At 40.5% G+C, this 23113-nt stretch overlaps 1 protein-coding gene across 5 annotated transcripts in view; it reads right to left on the bottom strand.

The window, feature by feature from the left end:
• Positions 1-23113, bottom strand: part of LOC122554496 (zinc finger protein GLIS3) — a 455475-nt gene that overhangs the window by 54300 nt on the left and 378062 nt on the right. For 4 of the 5 annotated variants that reach the window (XM_043699620.1, XM_043699621.1, XM_043699619.1 and 1 more), the window contains 2 exons: positions 19782-19952; positions 3195-5075 (listed from right to left, as the gene is read on the bottom strand). In XM_043699620.1, coding sequence (XP_043555555.1) covers positions 4939-5075; positions 19782-19952 — 308 coding nt within the window. In that variant the 3' untranslated portion in view covers positions 3195-4938. Of the gene's footprint in view, positions 1-3194; positions 5076-19781; positions 19953-23113 lie in introns of those variants that run through there. The other variant, XM_043699622.1, reaches the window with a different exon arrangement.

Genomic DNA, 23113 nt, shown 5'->3' on the forward strand with positions numbered 1-23113 from the left:
ACATGTATGGAATGAGCTGCCAGAGGATGTGGTGGAGGCTGGTACAATTGCAACATTTAAGAGGCATTTGGATGGGTATATGAATAGGAAGGGTTTGGAGGGATATGGGCCGGGTGCTGGCAGATGGGACTAGATTGGGTTGGGATATCTGGTTGGCATGGACAGGTTGGACCAAAGGGTCTGTTTCCATGCTGTACACCTCTATGACTCTATGACTCTATAAATCATCTCAGTTGGTTTGAATTTCGAAACCATCCTCCTCACAGCTCATAACGTTTTATAAATTTATTATCATTGGTGTACATTCTTTACCATTTGTTATTTGCAACTAATGAATAGCTTGCACTATCGCAGATGTGACTGGATGTATAACATGTCAAACAGTTAAGTCCTTGGACAATACTGGCCCAGATGTTCTGGTGACCATAATAGTCACCATTATTTTGTGCTGAAACAGTCAAGAGTTCACAGTCATGACTCCATTGAAACCGGAAGCAACACTGGAGTCTGCACACGAGCAGCTAATTTCCAAAATCCACAAGGTGCCCCCAGCAGCTCCAGGCTTCTCCTGAGTATAAGCTGATGAAGCACCTCCAGACTGCAATCATTTGAAGATAAAGGTGAAGTCGCCAATCCTACCTGACCACTGGGCTGCATTCTCATGAGAGAAGGGATGACTGGTAGTAGTTTAACTTTGAGGAGTGTTTTTCATGGTAATTTCAGCTAGTGTAGGAATTGAATCCATTTCGCAAACCAGCCAACATCTATGAACTAATTAGAACCTCCACTCTTCCAATCTTGAAATTGAGCAGCTTGTTAAATGAGGTCTAACACGTATTTTAAGAGGGTAAAAAACTTCATAATTATTGCTAAAAACATTCATTGGCTATAGAGAGTCATGTAGTTATACTTGCTTTTCTCAGTCAGACAACAAAGTGATTTTCCCATTGGGCATTCCACATTATTTTTTTCTGAAGTTTGCTTAGAATATTTTTCACTGCTACCTTAAATCCCACGTGTATATCCCCTTTTGTTTATTTCAGTATCGACAAATCTAAAAACCAAATGAAGTGAAGGGATTCAAAAGTTTTTAATCATGGGAATTCTGTAATGCAATTGGGTGCTTACCCTGCTCGACGACATCACTGCCACTGCATACCTGGAGATCTTCTTCGCTTGGTGGAAGAAACATAGTTAAATCTCTGCCATAGAGATTGAAAGAGTTCAGTAAAGGTCAAGTGTTTGCCTTTGGTTGTTAACTGACAGCATTTGTCTCTCTACAGTTAGCATTCAATGAGTCAGGAGTCAAATCTTCCATGTGCCTACGCTCAGCTAGCAGTGTTGGTGCAGGAATGATCTAGTAGGAAAGGAACTTTACTTTTCCCAGAGCTGCCTGTTGAGAAGAGGGTGGCATTTTGAGAAGCTTATGGACCTTTCAAAGCCTAATCCGTGTACCCACATCAGAAGTGGAGATAGCTGATTTTGACGTGACTTCCCCTTTTGATTGTCTCTTAAAGTGGGTCTATCGGCCAAGCTCTTCACAAAGTGAGGAAGCTCTCCTCCTCTCTCTACAAGGTGAAGAACCCTATCGGATGAGTTATCAAATTCACCACACCCAGACCATTTATTTTAAAGGATAAATTGAATTGCCTTGGGAAAAAAAACTGTCTAAAACTCAATAACTGTATAATATTTTCAGAAACAGTTTCTGGATGGACGGAATTAAAATAAAGAACTTTTGAGCATGGGGCCCACATACTACACGAGGAGACGGTCACTCCTTGAGCACTAATGTTGGTGGTGGCATCCCATTCCCCATCTGGCAAATGATGAAACAGGATTTGAATAGAAGAGAATAATCTTTATTGTCACTTGTACTCCAATATAGTACAGGGGTCCAGTGAAAACTTTTTACAATGGCTGCCTTTTAATGGCGCCATCTTAGCTTCAAGTACCTAGGTAAAAATCTTACAGAGTAGAAAAATATAGTGTTGTTATACAAAAAAGGATGAAAATGAAAGCAGTTGTATTACTTACAGTGTCTGAGAACAAGTTAGAAATGAGGTAGTTATAACACTGATGAAGGGGACTTACATTGCAGTCTGGTAAAAATAAAGTTCCAAACAGCAGCAGCTCAGCATGTGGCTCCAGGCCCAAGTCCAACAACTGTCCCATATTGTTCCAGCCTCCAGTCTGCTCCTCACCGGCACTCAGCAGCAACAAGGCAAGTCACGCTGTACTGGATGTTTTTCACCTCACGTCACTCTGGGACTCGGGGTTCCTCTGCTGCCGTCACTCCGGGATTCAGGATTCCCCTGGTGCTGTCACTCCGGGATCCGGATTCCTCTGGTGCCGTCACTCCAGGACATGTGAATCCTTTGCTGCCATTGCCCCGAGACTCGGGATCCCCCCGGTACCGTCGCTCTGGGATTCGGGATTCCCCTGGTGCCATCACTCCAGGACTTGAGATTCCCCTGGTGCCATTGCTCCGGGATTCGGCCCAAGACTTGGCCCGTGCTCATTCTGCTGCCGCCGTGGGACATGGCTTGCATGCTCAGCTTCCGCCAGGTCTCTGGTCACAGCTCATCTCCCTTGACTCCTTTCTCCAAGTAGGGCTGGTTAAAAGATTGTGGGCGGGCGGGAAGCAGAAAAAATACTGCAAAGAGGGAGAAAACAAAGAAAGGAAAAGGAACTGGCAAGCAGAGGAGCTCCAACTGGAGCATCTTACCCTGCCGCCATCTTGACAGAATTGGAGGTGAGTGTTGATACATAAGTTGGTCTCAAGGCATCTACGCTCGAAATCAACCACACATAATACAAAAAGAAAACAGAATTGAGCAGAAATTTTACTAAACCATATCTGTATTGACAGATCAATCACAAAAAAGAAATGAATGAAAGTAGTATTAATCGGAAATAACTGTGGAATAGAACACATTACTTTGTGTATAAATGGTTGGGGTATAATAAGAGAGTTGACTAAATCCATGTGTGGTCCCTTGGGCTTGCTGCAGTTGGATCACTGAAACCTCAGCCCACAAATAATACCAATGAAGTATATTTTGCACATATGGTTCAGTATAAAATATGTTTATAAAATGTATTTGCAATATTTGCAAACATATGTTGGATTGCTGTGAGGTCTGAAACAACAGCTCAGCATGTCTTTTAGGCATAGATGACAACAAATGTAATTCCATTAATGTGCTTTTAATTGTTCCTTCAACAAAAATATATAAAAATGTAAAATGCCATGAATACTCAAAACTCCTTACATTATGTACATTATGTTGACGCAAACATTTTTGTACAAAAAGAGGATCTGCTAGCTTTAAGAGACTGGGGACAATTGGATTTAAAATTAGCAAGTAACACATTCTTTACAAACCTATACCCATGATATTTTACATTGTCCTTAGCAAGAAAAACAAGTTATGAACAACAGTTACAAAACAGGGTGCTTTTTTGCACATCTGGATGCCTGAAGCATGAGTATCAAAAGTGCACAGCAACAATATATTTCATAGTATTTGGTTATCAAAACACTGCAAATGATGGAAATGAGGCAGAAGGTCCTAGAAATGCTGAGCAAGCCAGTGCTCCCTCTTTTAGTTTTTCTCATGTTATGTGGATTCAACGCAATACTGGTTAAGTACCTTTATGTCAACATATTTTTTGGATTTTGTGGATGGATATACAGGTGAACGGTCTTTCTGCCTCCAACCCTCCTTGCTTATCCAAGCTGGGGGCCAACATCGATACGCACTGGCTTGCCTGCACCAGTGGCTAGTTTCCTTTGCAGCCAACAAATCTTGGCATGGGACATGAATTCAGTGCCTTTCAACTCAGAGGCAGGGAGCTATCAATTGTGCAGCTGCCAGTCCTTGCACCACAAGTTGGTCACTATTGATACAAAACCACTTTGAGTTATATAATACCTTTTGATCGAGTAAAATACCCAAAGCACTTCACAGGAAAATGGGCAAACAAGCCGAAGGTGTGGTGGTGAGTTATAACTAAAAAGATGGATGTTAACAAAGTCTTTGAGAGACAATAATGGGAGAAGCAATTGGAATTATGGCTGCACACATTAAGAATTAAATTAGCTTTGAGATTCCATTTGACCTGCTGTGCATTTCCAACATTTTCTGACTTTAAGTCTTATAACTTATGCTTAAGCAAAATAAAGAAATGGTTAAAAAAAACATGGAATGATCCAATCTCGCTTGAATAGTGGTGCTGCAATGCTACAGGTGTTGGTGTCAAGCCAAAATGGAATAACGGAAATGTGAGGATGGCCACAAATTTGAAGCTTTCCTTCCCTTTGATTGGGGATTGAATGTTTCTGCATAAACATTTCCGTGAATGAATGGGACTAGTATTTTTAGTGGATAAGTTACATGTCATTAGACTAAATGATTTTTCTCATTGAATTGTTTTACTATTCTTAATATTGCTACAATTTCTCCACTCTTTAGTACAAAACGTAAAAATGCAATTTTTGTTCCTTTTCTTTATTTCAATTTTGAACATGGGATAAAATTAACAATTTCAATAGGGATCTTAGGCGATATGTCAAAAAATGATGGGTTGGCTCCAACTACATGCTGACGAACAGAAAAAGCTTGCTGATGATGAGGCTTAAATTCACAATGACAGCTGTGCTGATCTGTCTGATATACACAGGGGTAACACTTATTAGCATTGTATAATAGACATGCACAGTAATGTGCTTATACACAATATCTACCTATCATTTCATTTTGGATGCTGAGCAAATGGAGTTAGTATATAACCTATGGATGTTGGAATGTAATAAGATACATTGAATAATTCAGTATAATTGCTTAGTATTCAGTCTTTGTAAAGTAACTCAAGCAGAAATGTGACAAGCAGTTTTTAATCCAGTTAGGAAAACACAGAAGAATCAGATTGATTTCAGGTCTCTGTGTAGACAGAGGACAACTGACTTACAAAACGGTCAATGGTGTTGACCTGGAAGAGTCCATTGTCTTCTAACTCATTTCGCAATGTTTCTCCAAATGTACCTTGAACTTCTGGGACAATATCAAAACCTGTGGAAAGAATTCCGCAAATATTTTCTTCAGGATTTGTAATACTAATTAATTGCAATTTTGCAAACTTGCACTCACAGCACAGAGCCTTATAGGTTGGAGGATAGATTGAAGAAAGAAAGAAATCAGAAATGAAAATCAAATAGAGAGGTTTGGTAATGCTAGTTCACTACGGAAGATACAACTAAAAGACTGACTGATTTCTAGTTTCTCTGTCAAAATAGGATATCTGATTTAGACAACTGCCAAACGTATTAACCTGGAAGATTCCATTGTTATGCGTTCATTTTTATTATTGTTAATCAAAGTAGAATACAAATGTAAAAAGTTAGACTTGTCTTACAGCTGTTATTTTATTAAATGCAAGGTGTAAAATGCTTTTTGAGAATAAATTTTGTAAAGAAACCAAGCTAGGCAAACTAAAACTATAAAACACCCAATAACTACAAACATGACTTTGTCCAATTCAAACAATATAATAAGATTAAAAAGGGGTACTTAATTAAACTTGGCATGGTATAAATTTGCTACAATTAATAGGTAGAATAATTCACTTCAGTGGACGTTACAATTCAGAGATAATATCTTGGCAAGGTCAAAATTACTACTTCTCTGTAATTAGAATCATGCCTAAAATAATTTGCAAAACAGTATCAACATGGATTCTGTTTACTTCAAACTAGACTCAAGAAGAAAAGCAAATAAATCTCTTTATCACACCATCAAATGTGAGATTTTTTAATATACTACATACTGTTTGTGTAATAAAATTTACCCAGCACCCAAAAAGATTCTACTTAAAGGACAGTCAATACTTATTAACATTTGCTTGTCGAAATTTCTGGGGTCTTGGGTCCAGGGAGCAAAGTTTTCTTGTGTACTGTATATATGTGTGTGTGTGTGTGTGTGTGTGTGGGGGGGGGGGGGGGTAACTTTCTGAATGTTATTTTGTTGTGTGCGTTTGCGATGTGCACTGTTCCTGCTGATGGAAATTAAAAGTAGTAGGGAAGAGGAGCAGGCATACAAGCTTTCTTTTGCTCTTTGGGGGTGACAGGAGGAACACAGCACCATAGCTTATGACAATTCTTCTGACTCACCAACTGATTATCCCCACAGCCACCACAGTGAAAATGTGAAAGTTAGTCTCAGTTGAGCTACATCAGTCTCAGGAAATTATTTCACAACACATCTCACCAATACCAGTCATGATCCTCAATGGGAACCATCAAAATAAACTAATGTAAGAACAACTTACATTCACTTGTGATTGAATTTCTAGTTGATTTACTTGGAAAGTAGCTGAGAATATGGATTTTTGGTCCTTGACTTTTCTACCAAGGCAGGCAACACAAGACAGGAAAATTCAGGGCATTTGTCTGAAGGGTTTGTTTGGAAGCTGGGGGGGGGGTGGGGTGCTGGGAAGTTGGCAGAGAATGACAAGTTTTCAGGCAGCAGGTAAAGAATGGAGTTTGGTTCTCTGTTGCCGGGTACATACTGAGGGTGATCACAGAGGCTACCACAACCCTGGCCTGGTGGTTTAAAAGGTGTGTCTCAGTTTTCTGGGACATGACCCCACTTGTTTCATTAAACATTTTCCATCTAACTTCAAACTTCACATGCCATACCAATTTCCCAGATATAACAACCAAGGCCTGCACTCATTCCCAATAGTTACTCATATTTTCTCTGCCAATGTGTCTCCTGACATCTTACAGTCTATATCAATTTAGTGCCAATGCATGACACTTACCCAACCCAATCCCATAACCCCTTATAGTCTTTCTACCACTTAATGCCAACTGGTGCCTCACACTCACCACCCTTTGTCCATACACTTATCAAGACAACTCATCCAGTGTCAACCAGGGGCAGACCTCAGGAGCTAGGTTGGGTTAAATAAAATAAAGTTCTAAATCTCACTTACAAAATTCATTACATAAATCCAATTCAGAAATAGTCATTCAATCGAGTTAAATCACAACATAAAAAGCATATATTTATATTCATAACCCTCATCAAACGCAACTAATCCTTTAACAACACCATTGAAGAATCAGTCAATCTGTGAACTATAAAGGAGAAAGTGAGGACTTCAGATGTCGGAGATCAGGGTCGAAGAGTGTGGTGCTGGAAAAGCACAGCAGGTCAGGCAGCATCTGAGGGGCAGGAGAGTCAACGTTCCTGATGAAGAGCTTATGCCCAAAATGTCAACTCTCCTACTCCGAGGATGCTGCCTGACCGGCTGTGCTTTTCCAGCACCACACTCTTCGACTGTGAACTTATAGAGGCCCACTATGACAATGATATGTTGTGGAAAGCAACCAACCATGATTAGTTGCCGTAGCCCAGAGAGACACTGAGCTGTTCTCTCTCCTTAAAGAGAGACGACGGGTGGTGGTTTAACCTGAGGGTCATCACATCTCAGGCAAGGGTTGAGGTTAAGAATGTATGATCTTCATGGTGATCTCAGCTGGTGTGGAAATTGAACCTGTGGGGTTGGCATCATTCTGCATCACAAACCAGCCATCTAAACATGAATAATGACATCACTTAGGATTAATTCAACAAACAGCTATTGAAACTGCTCATACAGATTTTTGTCCATTTTCAGGCACAGGCAAGCAGTTTTTTTTTCCAATTATTCAAGGGTTAGCGATTTACATAACAGCTTGAGTTTGTTCAACTCTCAGACACAGGTAGGAAGACTTTAAATTTCTAAGGGGCTGATCACTTAAATAACGTGATACTTCTGCAGACCTCATCTGTCCTTTGCATACATTTTTCCTAAGTGCTATGCCTTAAAGCAAATCCAATAAACACTGTCACAATCTCCATCACATCAGGGCAAGAAATCAGGACCTGAATCCACCTTACCAAGACAAGGATCAAATGATGTTGTTTGGCTCTTGACACCAATCTGAATCACACTGACCGTCCGGCTAGCTGTCAATTACACCCCACCCCCACCCAAGGAATCTAAGGTGTTATCTCACCATACATTTTTACATACATGCAAGAGCATGGAGATATGGATAATGATGATGCAGGCTCCAATTTCTTTCCATCACATGCTTCACCAAGAATCTCCTCTGCTTTTACCATTGATATGTGTTGGAAACATTGATAAGTTGGTACACAACACTCTGTTGTTTTGGCTGACTCATGAATGTACCTTCCTTGAACATCAAGTGCTGGAATGAGATTTCAACCAGAGTTTCAGTCTCAGTGGCAGGGATGGTGACGTTTAATTGGATTAGATTCCCTACAGTGTGGAAACAGGCCCTTCGGCCCAACAAGTCCACACCGACCCTCCGAGGAATAACCCACCCACCCCATATCACTCTGACTAATGCTCCTAACACTCTGGGCAATTTAGCTTGGTCAATTCGCCTGACCTGCACATCTTTGGACTGTGGGAGGAAACCGGAGCACCGGAGGAAACCCACGCAGACACGGGGAGAATGTGCAAACTCCACACAGACAGTCGCCCGAGGCTGGAATTGAAATCAGGTCCCTCGTGCTGTGAGGCTGCAGTGCTAACCACTGAGCCACCGTGCTGCCAAATCTGTTATGTCACAGATTTTGTTCACAAGTATTTGTGACTTCTTTAAGGATTCATAATTTCTACCTGTGGGTTAAGGCCCTGTTCCAGCAAAGCTGGAGTCTTTTTGAACTCAGCACTGACTTCAAAGGGCCATGCTGGATTTGAATTTCCCACATATGGGAGTCCCATTCTTCCCTGCCAGAATGACTAGGATCTGTCAATAAAAAGAGTGAGAATTCCTGTTTCTGGGTCCTGACTGGCATTTTGGAATGTTCCCAGAGTCTCCAGGACCCTGCAAGAATCTCCTTCTGGTCTTAGAATGTAATATTGATGAAACTTTATCTCAGATATTTCCTTGGTTCAGTGTGAGAAGCTATTTTTGTGAATTCCCGCTTGGTACAACCTGGAATGTATTGCTATCTGAAGGACATCCATGTAACTGTAGCAGATCAATCATCAAACAGATACTTTTGTCATGTGCTTGATCTTATAAGCTGTCGTGATTTCTCGGACTTCAGAAAAGGTAACAAATGCAATCAGTTTGTGGCTTAGGCTGTAAACTATGAAGAAGACACATTAAACAATTAACTGTAAAGTGATAAACAATAAATTTATAATGCCAACCATCTGTTTTCAACAAAGGCATCAATTACAAAGGGTCTGGTTAAAACATATTAAGCATGTTTGCTATTTTGTGTAGCCCCATTACATATTTGCTGATTTAAAAGCAGACTTTCAACCAGCTTCAACTGACTGAAGTTATCCAAAGTGTCGACTTCCTTACTATTTCCATTCGACGTTAACAGTGCAGACAGATGATTGAAGCTCCATGAAGTGTCCATTAACTGTTTGCTGTTATAACAGTTGCGTGCAAAAGAATACAAGTTCCACATGTCCCAGTTTGTCAGCTTCCCAGCAGTTGGAAAGTGGAGACTTCAAGCAGCTTTGGGAATAATTTAGTTTTACCGTCCACTATTTATAGCTGGCCGATCACATTACCATGAACAGTTGGAATGTAATTTTATTATTCATCTTCCTCAGAATATAGAAAATAAAACATTCACACCGTTATACTAATGCTCAAAATAAAACCAAACGTAAGCACAGCTCTGAGCCATTGCCTTACATGGTAGCTCACCACTACGTTTTCATGAGTCTCTGCCTATGTCACTGTCTGGAAAATTCACTGAGGCTAGTAAAAATGACTAAAGATACTGCGATAACTCAGGATGTCCGACTGGAAAGGAACATTAATTTCGTTGAACACCAGAACAGAGCCACTACTATGGTTACAACAGCTATTTCCAGGCCGGAACAGACAAGTCTGCACACCCAATCTTGGGTCTACTTTATTTATTGTTATATCTGGAAGTGCTATCATACACAACAGTTTTCCCCCACCAAATTACCATTACTTTTTTTGTTAAGTTCTTAACTACTAACCACCACCAGGAAATCGATTTGAATATTTGCTGGGTCTGCTTTCTTTTAAAATATATATTGGGTCTGGTCATGATATTTTCTACTCAAACTGCTCAGAGCCTGTGGATCTGCTTCTTTTTATATCCAGAAGTGCACTTACACACAACTGAACTTTCCCATTACTAAATCACCGCAACTTTTTTCTGTTTCTAACGATTAACCATTACCAGTAAATCATCCACGTGGCCATTAGATAATTACATGGGTCTTCTTTTTTTCATGGCCAGATGTGCAATCACATGCAACCAAATGGTTCTTTTCCCCATCACCTAATTACCATGGCCTAAGCAACCTTCCCACCACCAAAAACACCATGGTTTCTTTTTCAACCTGCTAATCACCACCAGTACAATATCCATGTAGCCATTTGAATATTTACAAACCAAGCCATTATGGGCAATATAAACCATCAAAAGTGAAGGGGAGGGGTAGGGATTGAGTTTGCTGCATTAAATTCTTTAATTTAACCTATTTTCTAATCAGCCAGTTCAGAGATTTCACTACACACCCTTGAGCAGGTGGGACTTGAACCCAGCCCTCTCAGTACAAGGGTAGGGACTCTACCACTGCGCTACACGAGGGCTCAAAACCTCCTAGTCTATTTTTCTTTACCCAATTTTTCTAATCAATCTGTTCAGGAATGTTATTACACACCTCTGGAGCAGGTGGGACTCAGACTTCAGCCTCCTGGTCCATGGGTAGGGACAGTACCACTGCACAAGAGAGCCACCATCCTCCTAGTCCAGGAGTTGCAGCCGAGCAGGCTATTGCCTGTTCCCCAGGGAAGTCCTACTCAATGAACTACACAAGGAGATTAATTAAAAGTTCCCCATGGGCCTTACTGGGGTTATCACAGATACTTATGAAAAGGAATTCCAATAGGTTCTTCTTAATTCATGCACCCAAAATAACCTCACACATACAAACATATGTATAAATTTGGGGTAAAAGTAGCTATTCAGCCCCTTAATGTCTGCTCTGCCACTTGATAAAATCATGGTTGAACTGACTGTAGACTTGACACCGCATTTCCACTTTCCCCAATAGCCACTGATCCCTTTGCTAGTCAAGTATCTATCTACTTCTGCCATTAAAAGTATTCAAGATACAATCTCCAATGCTATTTGGGAAAGACAGAGTTCCAAAGACACTGAACCCTGAGAGAAAAATGATTCTTTCTCATTTGTCTTAAATGGGAGACTCCTAACTTCTAAGTTATGCCCCATTGTTCTAGTCTCTGCCTCAAGAAAAAACATCCTTTCGGTATCCACCCTGCCAAATCCCCACAGGATTTTATATGTTTCCTTAAGGTAACCTCTCATTCTTCTAAACTCCAGTGGATACAGACCCAGCTTGTCCAACTGCTCCTCATAAGAACAAAATCTTACCACACCACTATCACATTCCACATATCAGTTGAGTGAATCTTCTCTGAATTGCTTCTAAAACATTTGGTTTTTTGCAAATAAGGACTTATAAATAATAGTGATTAATAATTTGTAAAAGCATAGTACTCAAGATTTGGCCTCAGCAACACTCTAAAGAATTGCAGTAAAACTTACCTACTTTATGTTCCATTCCCCTTGTAATAAGTAACAACATTCCAACTATCTTCCTCTTGTAGTGATTGGAACCAGGACCAGGTGGATCTCATTGACTATGAGCTCCTTCATTGGGATTGTTAACCTGGGTCAATCAGGGAGCCCTGGCTGACAGATATAAACAAGAGATTCAGAGAGTCTCCTTGGGAGACTTGGGACTGGGTCTGAGCTGGTTAGTCAGAGCCATTGCATTGTACGCATGTAAATAAAGGGGCCTTGGTGACGGGATACCAGCCTCTGTGCAATTACTGCACTAACATTTTGCAGTTCATGTACAGAGCATCCAGATTCCTCTGTACTTGAGTTCTGAAATTTCTCTTCATTTAAATAATATTCTTCCTGTCGAAGTTGACAAGTTCATATTTTCCCACGCTATATTCCATGTGCCAATTTTTTTGCCCAGTGACTAAACCTTTCCATATCATTTTGCAGGGAGAAAGTGAGGACTGCAGATGCTGGAGATCAGAGCTGAAAATGTGTTGCTGGAAAAGCGCAGCAGGTCAGGCAGCATCCAAGGAACAGGAGAATCGACGTTTCGGGCATAAGCCCTTCTTCAGGAATCATATCCTTTTGCATACTCCCTATGTTCTCTTCACAACTTCCTTTCCTACCTAATTTTGCATCACCAGAAAATTTTGCAATTCCACGGGGTCACATCATTGACATTAATTAGAAACAATTGAGGCCCAGACATGATCTCTGTGGCACAAGCATACCCTACCAACCAAAAAAATTCATCTACAGCCACAGTCTCCTCTGTTCTACAATACTACTATTAATCCTACATCTCCTGCCTTTGTTTGTTTTACCAAAATGCAATATCTCACATGTATCCAAATTAAACTCCATCTGCCACTCCTCAGCCCATTGACCCAAATGATCAAGATCTCTTTGTAATCTTAAATAACCTTCTTTACTGTCCACTACACCACCAATTTTGGTGTCATCCCAAACTTACAAACCATGCCTTCTACATTTTCATCCAAATCATTTATATAAATGACAAACAAAAGTGGACCCAGCACCAATCCCTGTGGAACACTACTGGTCTCAGGCCTCCAGTTCGAAAAATAACCCTCTACCATCACTCCCTGTCTCCTACCTTTAAGCCAATTTTGTATCCAATTGGCAAGCTCACCCTGAATCGCATGTCACCTAACTTTACTAATTAGTCTATCATGCGGAACCTTGTCAAAGGTTTTACTAAGGACCAAGTAAATGATGTCTACTGCTCTGTCTTCATCAATCTTCTTGGTTATTTCCTCAAAAAACTCAATTGAGTTTGTGAGACATGACTTTCACTCGCAATAAGCCAAGGTGACTATCTCTAATCATTCCTTGCCTCTCCAAACACATAAATCTTGTCTTTCAGAATCACTTCCAACAACTTACCCACCACCAAAGTCAGACTCACACCTGTCTTCCCCTTACATCCCTTCTTAAACAAAGGCACAACATTAGCCACCTTCCAGTCATCCAGCACCTCATCCATAGTAATAGATGATACAAATATTTCTGCAAGGTGCCCCACAACTTCCACCCTAACTTCCCACAAAGTCCCGGGATACACTAGGTCAGGTCCCGCGGATTTTGTCCACCTATCGCTGGCCTATTCCGCGGTCACTGTTCTTGTCAAACTACAATATCTAGTTGCTCTCCTATCTTGTACTGGACTATGACTACAAGATCTTGCCATCCTATGGTGAGTTCCTTTCACCAGCCTGTGAACTTTTCCTCGGACTGTGCTTGCTTCCAGGTTTCAGAAAAGATTTCTGCATTTTCTGGGCTTCCACGTCATATTGCCAATGCATAGATCTTACTTTCTGCTCTTCGTATTGCAAGTTTAGCCATTTTTTATATTTGTCAGTGAACTTCCCAACTCTTTGTAATGGATCCTTCCATTGAGTGGCTCCTTCTGGCTTATATGACATTCTACTGCCAACTTGTGGTAGTAGACCTCTGGGAGAAATAATTTTATCCTGATCTTCAGTATCACTGTGTTCATATTAACTTAATCCTTTATCTGCCATAATCTGCTCTTCATAATCATCCAAATTATGTGAAGTGCAGAGGCTTTGTCATTTTGTATGATTTTATTAGACTCTGTGAATGTATCATCTGTGCCAGTTAACCTTGTGGAATGCACTCTGACAGATTGATTGTCAAGTTTTAAAATTATTGTTCATCAATTCCTACTTATAAACTTGCCCGGACCTTCCCACTCTTTGTATCGTTATGGTTTGTGATATATCATGTCCCACAAATTACATTTATTTCTGATGGTTTTCCATGATGAGCAAGGCTCACCAAATTTTCTCTGAAACTTCAGCTTTAATTAATATTCTTCTTTACTGAGCTCAGATGCTCAGAAGAAAGTGGAGCCAATTGAATCCCTTCCCAATCAAATATTACAGAAGGAATTCTTGGATTTCTCCTGGGGAAAAAAACTGATATGGATTGTAGCTCTCAACCATTTGCATTGAGTTCTTCATGTGGACTGCCATACCAGACCTGATGTTAGTTTATAACTTACAATTTCCATACCTTCCTCAGTGTACAACTGTTGACCCTCGAAATGGTAAATGCATAGCCACATATCCATTTCATTTTTCCACTTATCATCAAAATCAGCTTCACAAAACATCAATGTAAATCAAATCCTGACACTTAATACTTTGTTTCAGTGACTCCTCTCCAAAGTAACTCTTGTTGCTCTTTTAGTGTTGAATGTCTCCCCTGTTTTTCATACCAAACATCAGACACAGTCCTCAAGGTACAGTAAATCCTTGCTTTAAGTCGCTCTGACTTAACATTAGTCAGTTAATAGTAAGTATTCACATTTAGCATTGGAACTTTAATTCGAACTTTGCTTTCCACTGGATGAGACATAACGTTGCAGGACCCAATGAATGCATCATGGGATAGATCCTGCCACTTTCTGACTCTCCTTGCCAGATTCCCATTTGTTAATTAAACCTCCCAGCTCCTAATCCTCCTAATCCTAGTCACCAACCTTCCTAGCCAGCCTTCCTTTTTGCCAACACTCCCTCTCAGGGCTCATCTCCACAATGTTGCAGCTCAATGTTACTCTCACTCTAAAATTTATCCTTCTGCCTCTCGCCATTCATGTGGGTTCAGTTTGCATCTATCAAGTAAAACAACCTTGCACCATCAAATGCATGTCAGCTTTCTAATTTGAGACAGTAACCTATGATATTATCCAACTGATATTATTGTAACATGAACAGAACATAACAATAAGTTTCTCTTTCTGCCTCTTGCCATTCATGTCCTTAGCCATTACTCACAGTAAGGGTTCAGGAGAAGTAAGTGGTTACTAGAAGAGTCAACCAGCAACCTGGAAGGTCGAGACTATGATATGTGGCAAGTTGTAAGTTCAGTGAGTGGAAGCAGAGGCAACAGGAAACAAGAGAGGCATTACACAGGAGGCAAATGGCAAGAGCACATTTTATATTTTTAAGTTTGTTTTGTTTTAAAAGTTATGTAATATACTGACATAGAAATGAAATATGTACAATATTTCATCTGACATTGTATTGCTGTTTAAATTTTTTTTATTTTGAGGACAAAGGTCCAATAAAACTTTACCACCGTTTTTAAGTTGGTTGGAATAGGAAAATATAATTCATTTAGCATTGCTTCACTTGAAGTTGCACTTTCTAGGAATGCAAACACAACATTGAGAAAAGACTTCCTGTATAGTCTGCCAACTGCACTGTGCAATTTTTTCATCACAAATATCAGAACACAATGTGGAGGAAGTAGTAATTTCAACATTCTATTTGCATTTCTGATTGTTGTCTTGTAGTTGCCTGATACATTGAGCATTAACTCTATGAAGACCCTAAGGTTTCTTTTGACTTGATCTTTTGGTATTTATGGCCCAGATATTCTGGTCAGCAGTAATGCTGCACGCATCATCACTGCCCACAAAGATTTCTGCACCCTGAACATACTGTGTTATTTCAGCTGGGACTTTGAACCCAGCTGCAGCAGTAATGGATTGGTGCAGCCAACAAGTACTGGAAAAGATGAGTGACAGGATGTCACATCCACTCATGACACAGCTGCTGTATTCAAGTTGAGTTTCTAACTTGAATACAGCATCCAATGAGATCACGGTTGATCTGCAGTTGAAATCCATACACCTGTTTTTGGCCCATACCCGTTAATACCTTTGCTTAACAAGAGTTTATTGCAGATTTAAACTTAACAAAGGTGGATATGGGAGAAACGTTAGGCTGTGTTTAACAGGGTGATTGGTTTGGGTCGGTGGGAGTAATGAGTCAAAACGTGTGGTGCTGAAAAAGCACAGCAGGTCAGGCAGCAACCGAAGAGGAGGCGAATCGAAATTTCGGGCATAATCCCAACATTCCTGATGAAGGGTTTATGCCTGAAATGTTGACTCTGCTCCTCGGATGCTGCTTGACGTGCTGTGTTTTTCCACTGCTGCACCTTTCAACTCTGACTCTCCAGCATCTGCAGTCCTCACTTTGTCCTCATTGGGGCTAATATTGAATGAGGGGATTGAATTAGAGAAAGGTAGTCAGGTCAAGAGAGTGATTGGGAAATCAGTTGTGGTACTAATCTTGGTTTTGTTGGCTAATTTCTGATGTAGACCATATTAACTATTGTATAAGGATGTAAGGATCCGAAATGGTTAATACTGAGGACTGCCTTAAGCAATTCTCATTATGATCAAGACAAAATGACTTTGGCGATCATAAAAGAACAAGGTCTACTATCCAGGTTCTCTTCATAGTTTCTGTAACCATGTCTGTTATATCGGTGCAAAATGTATTCAGTTGCTAACATGCAATAAATTGCACTTGCTGAAGAGTAGATTTCCTTCTCGACAGACTTTCTTCTGCCACACTGGACAAGAGGTGCTTGGAATTCCTTGTAATTGATCAGTAATAGTGCAGACGGCCTCAAAGAGCAAAATGGTCTGTGGTGAGTGAAACATTTTTCAGGTAAATATCCACATGAGTTCAACATAGCTAGCCCAAGTTTCTGATGCTGAGCTTAGAGTTATAGATTTTCACAAGGATCTCAGGCAATTAAAATCAGCCTTTTGCAAGTTAAAACTTCCTGGATAATTTCAGCATGTTTGTGTGTTAGGACTTCCAGTACAATTCCACTGATATAGATGCCAGAAGATGTAGGCCAACAGTTTATCCTGGTTGTAATTCTTTGACAGTCAGTAACAGGCTGGAATATTGTGTGGAATTACCTCTTGTCTAAACTGCATGGTTTGTACAAACGCAATTCAAGGCATTTTATCCCACACGGATTTACGCAAAACCAAAATCCCTTCATATTGTCACAAATTGTGAGAGAATAATATTGCAACATCATATTAACTGAAACAGAGCTGCTACAAATGCAAGGTTTTTATAACAGTATATTCTTGGACTACCTCTTTAATTTGGGGTAAAATGGAGGGATGAGGAGGTATTGTGTCAGTATAGGATTTTGATGAGGCCACTTTTAGAATACTGTGTACAATTCTGGTACCCCTTCTATAGGAAGGATGTTGCTAAATTTAAGAACATGCAGAAGAGATTTACGAGGATGTTGCCAGGGCTGGAGAGTTTGAGTTATAGGTAGAGACTGGATAGACTGGGGTTTTCTTCCCTGGAGCATCAGAGGCTGAAGGGTGACCTTATAGAGGTTTAAAAAATCCTGATGGGTATGGATAAAGTGAATAGCCGAGGTCTTTTTGCCTGGGGTAGGAGAATCCAAAACTAGAGGGCATAGATTTTAGGTTAGAGGGGAAAGATTTAAAAAGGACCCAAGTGGTAACTTTTTCACATGGAACGAGCTGCCAGAGGAGATGATGGAGGAGGTTACAACTGCAACAGTTAGAAGATATCTGGGTGGGTATATGAATAGGAAGGGTTTAGAGGGATATGTGCCAAATGCTGGTAAATGGGACTAGGATAGTCTGGGATGTTTGGTTGGCCGAAGGGTCTATTTCCATGTTGTATGATTTTACGACTCCATGTGACTTGTTCTGAATTCTACTGACAGCAAGTAGATTAAAGGAGAACATGGGTTGCCTTACTGGGAAGACACTGCAAAGTGTTTGAAAAACATGGTTTTATATATTAATATTTATTTTAGCATTTTGTTTTAAGCCAGTGTGTTATTTGTGTTGATCTATTTTTGTAAAGGGGTTTAAAAATGAATTAGGTCAGTTTTTACAGAACCATGACTTTAAAATCAGTATGTCAGAGACAGCAGGTGACCACAAGGACCCCTAGACTTTTAGATTAGGTTCCCTATAGTACGGAAACAGGCCATTTGGTCCAACAAGTCCCCACTTGACCCTCTGAAGAATAACCCACTGAGACCCATTCCCCTACCCTATATTTACCTCTGACCAAAGCACCTAACACTGTGGGCAATTTAGCATGGCCAATTTGCCTAACGTGCACATCTTTGGATTGTGGGAGGAAACCCACGCAGACACAGCGAAAATGTGCAAAGTCCACGCAGACAGCTGCCCGAAGTAGGAATCAAACCTGGGTCCCTGATGCTGCAAGGCAGCAATGCTAACCACTGAGCCACCGTGCCATCAATGGAAGATTTATTATCATCAGGGCAACAACAGGAGAGAGAAACTATTAGTCTATTAACTATAGCAAAATCTAAGATGACACATATTTTAATTGAATTAAAAAAGTTTGGGATTCAGCTGGAAGGAAAGCTGACTGGAATCAGAAACTGGTATAGTATTTTCTAGAAAAAGGAGATTGTTCAGAACAGTTAAGGAAATAAGTTACTTCAGTGAGAAAGTGTGGTTTTTGAAACTTCCAGACCCAGAATGTTAACTCTGCAAAAGACTGAGAAAATCTAAGCTCTCAGCTGTATGAGTGGTCAAGGGAAAAAGCCTCATAGCTCCCAGGATCAGAACTGAGATAAAGCAGTTAAGTCAAATCTACAGATCTGACAAAGGAGGAACATTTTTTTTTAGTTAACTGTGATATGATGAGTTGGGGAATAGATAAGATTTTATTTTGCCATGTACCTTGAAATCTTTCAAACTATTGTTTTAATTATTTAATTTATTTTGTGTAATAATTTTTCTTATTGCTCAAATGAAATCTTCAACCATATGTGATTAATTTTCAGTGAAAGACTGCTACCTTAAATTAAAGAAGAAACAAGATATGATCTATCGGGCCAGAGTTCATTCTGAGATCTTACTTATCCAACGCTTAGATCATCTGGGATTACAAGAGTTTACGCCTGCAGACAATGGGAAAAGCATTTGTACAGATGGTGGATAGATTGTTAGTCTCCAAAGTCCCAGGTAAAAGTCAGGAATGCAAGATTTTTTAAATGGTTATACTGTGCATCTGTTTAATTTTTAAAAATATGGGACGGAAAGCTGAAAAATTGTTAATTGGCATTTCTAAGCAGAACATGGCAATGATTTACACATTGTCATGAAGGCAGATTTTGAGGGGGGTTCTTTAGGAGTGTTTGTAGAATTGCCTGCTGGGTGATTACTTTAAAAAGACACAGAAGCTCACAGGCAGTTTCAGCTTGCAAGAATCTAACAGAGAGCTGAGGGCTAGAGGCAGCATGTTTCTATAGCCCAAAATGCAAAAATGTGGATAAGAGCTCATGTTCAGATTGAAGAGACCAAGTTCTTGATGAATTATACATGACTGGAAAATTCGCCTAGTTTGGGTAGGAGGAGAAATATCCAGGTCAACCCTCATGTAAAAGCCAGTTCAAATGCAAACTTATTTGAGAAAAGAAAGGAAACAAATGCTGTAGCTAACTGTCAGTTTACCCTAGTTCTGGAAGAATGGAATGTCCACATAAAAAAGAGATTTATGATTTTAAATTGTGGATTATTCCAGTAGTTACAGTATAAAATGTCTATTAAGACATAGTTTAATTAATTTTCTTAAGTCTTTAAAGCATGAATTCTCATCACATCATCCTTCCACCCATCCAACGGAAGTTTTGACTTTTTCAGTTATCAGTTTCTACAGGATTATAACCACTATAAGGACAGATATCTGTCTTATTCTTCTTTACCTGATAGACTGGCATGTGCAATTAGTGAATGGTAGCCATTTTGCCGAGCTGCACCAGGACAGTGAGAATCATCTGCTGGATGGGAGTTGTGAATAGTTGTTTGCTCCATTGTTCGAAATGAATCACCATACTGGAAGGTATTTTGCATGGTGTGAAAGCTTCCTTGGTAACCTGGAAACATAGATCAATTGCAGCACCATTATCAGATTTTATGCTTACTTCAGAGCTAACTATTTATGTCCATAAGAAATCTAAAGTGGTTTACATTTTGCTGTAAAGGACAAATCCTGAATGAATTATGCTAACACTATTTTCAACAGCTGGGGAAGTAATATGGTCAGTATGCTAGCACTCCTTGGCTAAAGGAAGGAAAATGCTACACAACATTTACATTTGCTGTTTTTCACTATGATTCTAGAGGTGCCCATGGATCTAACCTTGCCTTCTATTTTCTCTCATTTATATTCTATCCCTCAATGATATTATCCAAATAAAGTCAGATACAGTTTGTACAAAAATAGGGAGATCTTGCTGAAACTATACAAGGCACTAGGTAGTCCACACCTAGAACACGATGGGAATTGTGAATTTATTTGCTCCATTATTCTAAATGAATCACCATACTGGAAGGTGTAGTGTAGAGGAAAAACCTGGCATAGGAGAGCGTATTCAGGACAGTTTCCTAGAACAATGTTGTGGATACAACCATGGATGAGGCATATTTTGGATATGCTAATGTATAACAAGGCAGGTTTAATAAACAATCTCAGAGTACAAGATCGATGAGGAAACAGTGCCCATGAATTTAGCATTCAGGTCGAGAGTGAGAAACCTGGAGAGGAAACAATTGTGCTAAACTTAAATAAGGGCAACTTCAAAGGAATAAGGACAGACTTGCATGGACTGGACTGGAAAAGGAGGTTAGCAGAAAAGATCATTGATGATCATGATGATGGTGATGATGATGATGATGATGATGCAGCATGGTATGGTGACTCAGTGGTCAGGAACCCGGGTTCAATTCCAGCCTTGGGCAACTGTCTGTGTGGAGTTTGCATGTTCTCCTCGTGTCTGCGTGGGTTTCCTCCAGTTTCCTCCCACAATCCAAAGATGTGCAGGTTAGGTGAATTGACTGTGCTAAATTGCCCATAATTTCAGGGATGTGTCGGTTAGGTGCATTAGTCGGGGGAAATGTAGAGTAATGGGGAATGGATTTGAGTGGATACTCTTTGGAGGCTCAGTGTGGACTTGTTGGGCCGAAAGGCCTGTTTCCATACCACAGAGATTCTATGATCGGTGGCAGATGTTTAGGAATATAGTTCATACCTCACAACAAAGATATTTCCCAGTGAGGAAGAAGGATCCCACAGAGTGCTGTGTTATTAAGAACATTCAAGGCTGAGACAATTTTAATCAGTGAAGGGATAAGGATTAGGAAGAAAAGTCAGGAAAGTGGGTTTGCAGATTGAAGGACCAGCCATGTTCTTATTGAATGGTGGAGCAGACTATGGGCCGAATGGCCTACTTCTACTCCTGCATGTTATGTTCATTGTCTGACACTTGTGTGGTGCAATGCCAGTTGTCAGCCCAAAGCTGGTCTTTGTCCAAGTCTTGGAGCATTTGGACATGGACTGCTTTTGTATCTGAGGAGTCACAAATGGTGCTGAACATTGTGTAATCATCAGTAAACAACCCTACTTCTAACCTTACAATGGAAGGAAAGTCACCAGTGTAATAGTTGAAGATGGTTCAGTCCAGAACACCACCCTGAGGAACCTCTACATTGATGATCTTCGGTTGAGACACTGAATCCAAATAACCACAACCATCTTCCTTTGTGCACAGAACGAATCTATCCAGCAGAGAGTTTTCCACCTGATTCCCATGACTCTACTTTTTCTAGGGCTCCATGATGGCATACTCTGTCAAGTGTGGCACTGATGCCAATGGCACTCGTTCTCACCTCAATTCTGCAGTTCTGCTCTTTTGTCCATGTTTGAACCAAAGCTGTAAAGAGATCAGAGTCTGAGTGACCCTGGTGGAACTTAAACTGGGCATCAGGTTATTTCTAATCAACTGCTGCTTGATAGCATTGTTGATGAACCCTTCAATCACTTCATACATGATTGAGAGAACAGACTGAGGGGGTAACAATTGGCTGTATTAGATTCATCCTGCTTTTTGTGTACAACATATACTTGGGCAATATTCCATACCAGGTAGATGCCAGTGTTGTAGCTGTACTTAGGTGTTGACTAAGGGTGCAGCAGGTACTGGAGTACATATCTTCAGTACAATTGCTGGAATGCGTTCAGGGCCTTTGCAGTGTTCAGTGCCTTCAGTTATTTCTTGATATCACATTGAGTGAATCACATTGGCTGAAGACTGACTTCAGGCTCGCAAGATGGCACCGGCAAGCAAGAAGTTAGTTTGATGTGTGTCTACTTCAACACCAGGAGCATCCGGAATAAGGTGGGTGAGCTTGCAACATGGGTTGGTACCTGGGACTTCAATGTTGTGGCCATTTCGGAGACCTGGATAGAGCAGGGACAGGAATGGTTGTTGCAGGTTCCAGGATTTAGATGTTTCAGTAAGAACAGAGAAGAATGTAAAAGAGGGGGAGGTGTGGCATTGTTGGTCAAAGACAGTATTACAGTTGCAGAAAGGATGTTTGGGGACTCGTCAACTGAGGTAGTATGGGCTGAGGTTAGAAACAGGAAAGGAGAGGTCACCCTGTTGGGAGTTTTCTATAGGTATCCGAATAGTTCCAGAGATGCAGGGGAAAGGATAGCAAAGATGATTCTCGGTAGGAGTCAGAGAGACAGGGTAGTTGTCATGGGGGACTTCAACTTTCCAAATCTATAGATGGGTCAATTTTTGTCCAGTGTGTGCAGGAGGGCTTTCTGATACAGTATGTAGACAGGGCAACAAGGGGTGAAGCCACATTAGATTTGGTACTGGGTAATGAGCCCAGCCAGGTGTTAGACTTGGAAGTAGGTGAGCACTTTGGTGAGAGCGATCACAATACTGTTATGTTTGCTTTAGTGATAAAAGGGATAGGTGTATACCACTGGACAAGAGTTACAGCTGGGGGAAAGGCAATTATGATGCGATTAGGCAAGGATGGGGAAGGAAACTGCAGGGGATGGGCACATTAGAAATGTGGAGCTTATTCAAGGAAAAGCTCCTGTATGTCCGAGATACGTATGTACCTGTCAGGCAGGGAGGAAGCTGTAGAGCATGGGAGCCGTGGTTTATGAAGGAAATGGAATCTCTGGTCAAGAGGAAGAAGAAGGCTTATGTTAGGATGAGATGTGAAGGCTCAGTTAGGG

The sequence above is a fragment of the Chiloscyllium plagiosum genome, chromosome 11 (genome assembly GCF_004010195.1).
Source record: "Chiloscyllium plagiosum isolate BGI_BamShark_2017 chromosome 11, ASM401019v2, whole genome shotgun sequence".
Lineage (NCBI taxonomy): Eukaryota > Metazoa > Chordata > Chondrichthyes > Orectolobiformes > Hemiscylliidae > Chiloscyllium > Chiloscyllium plagiosum.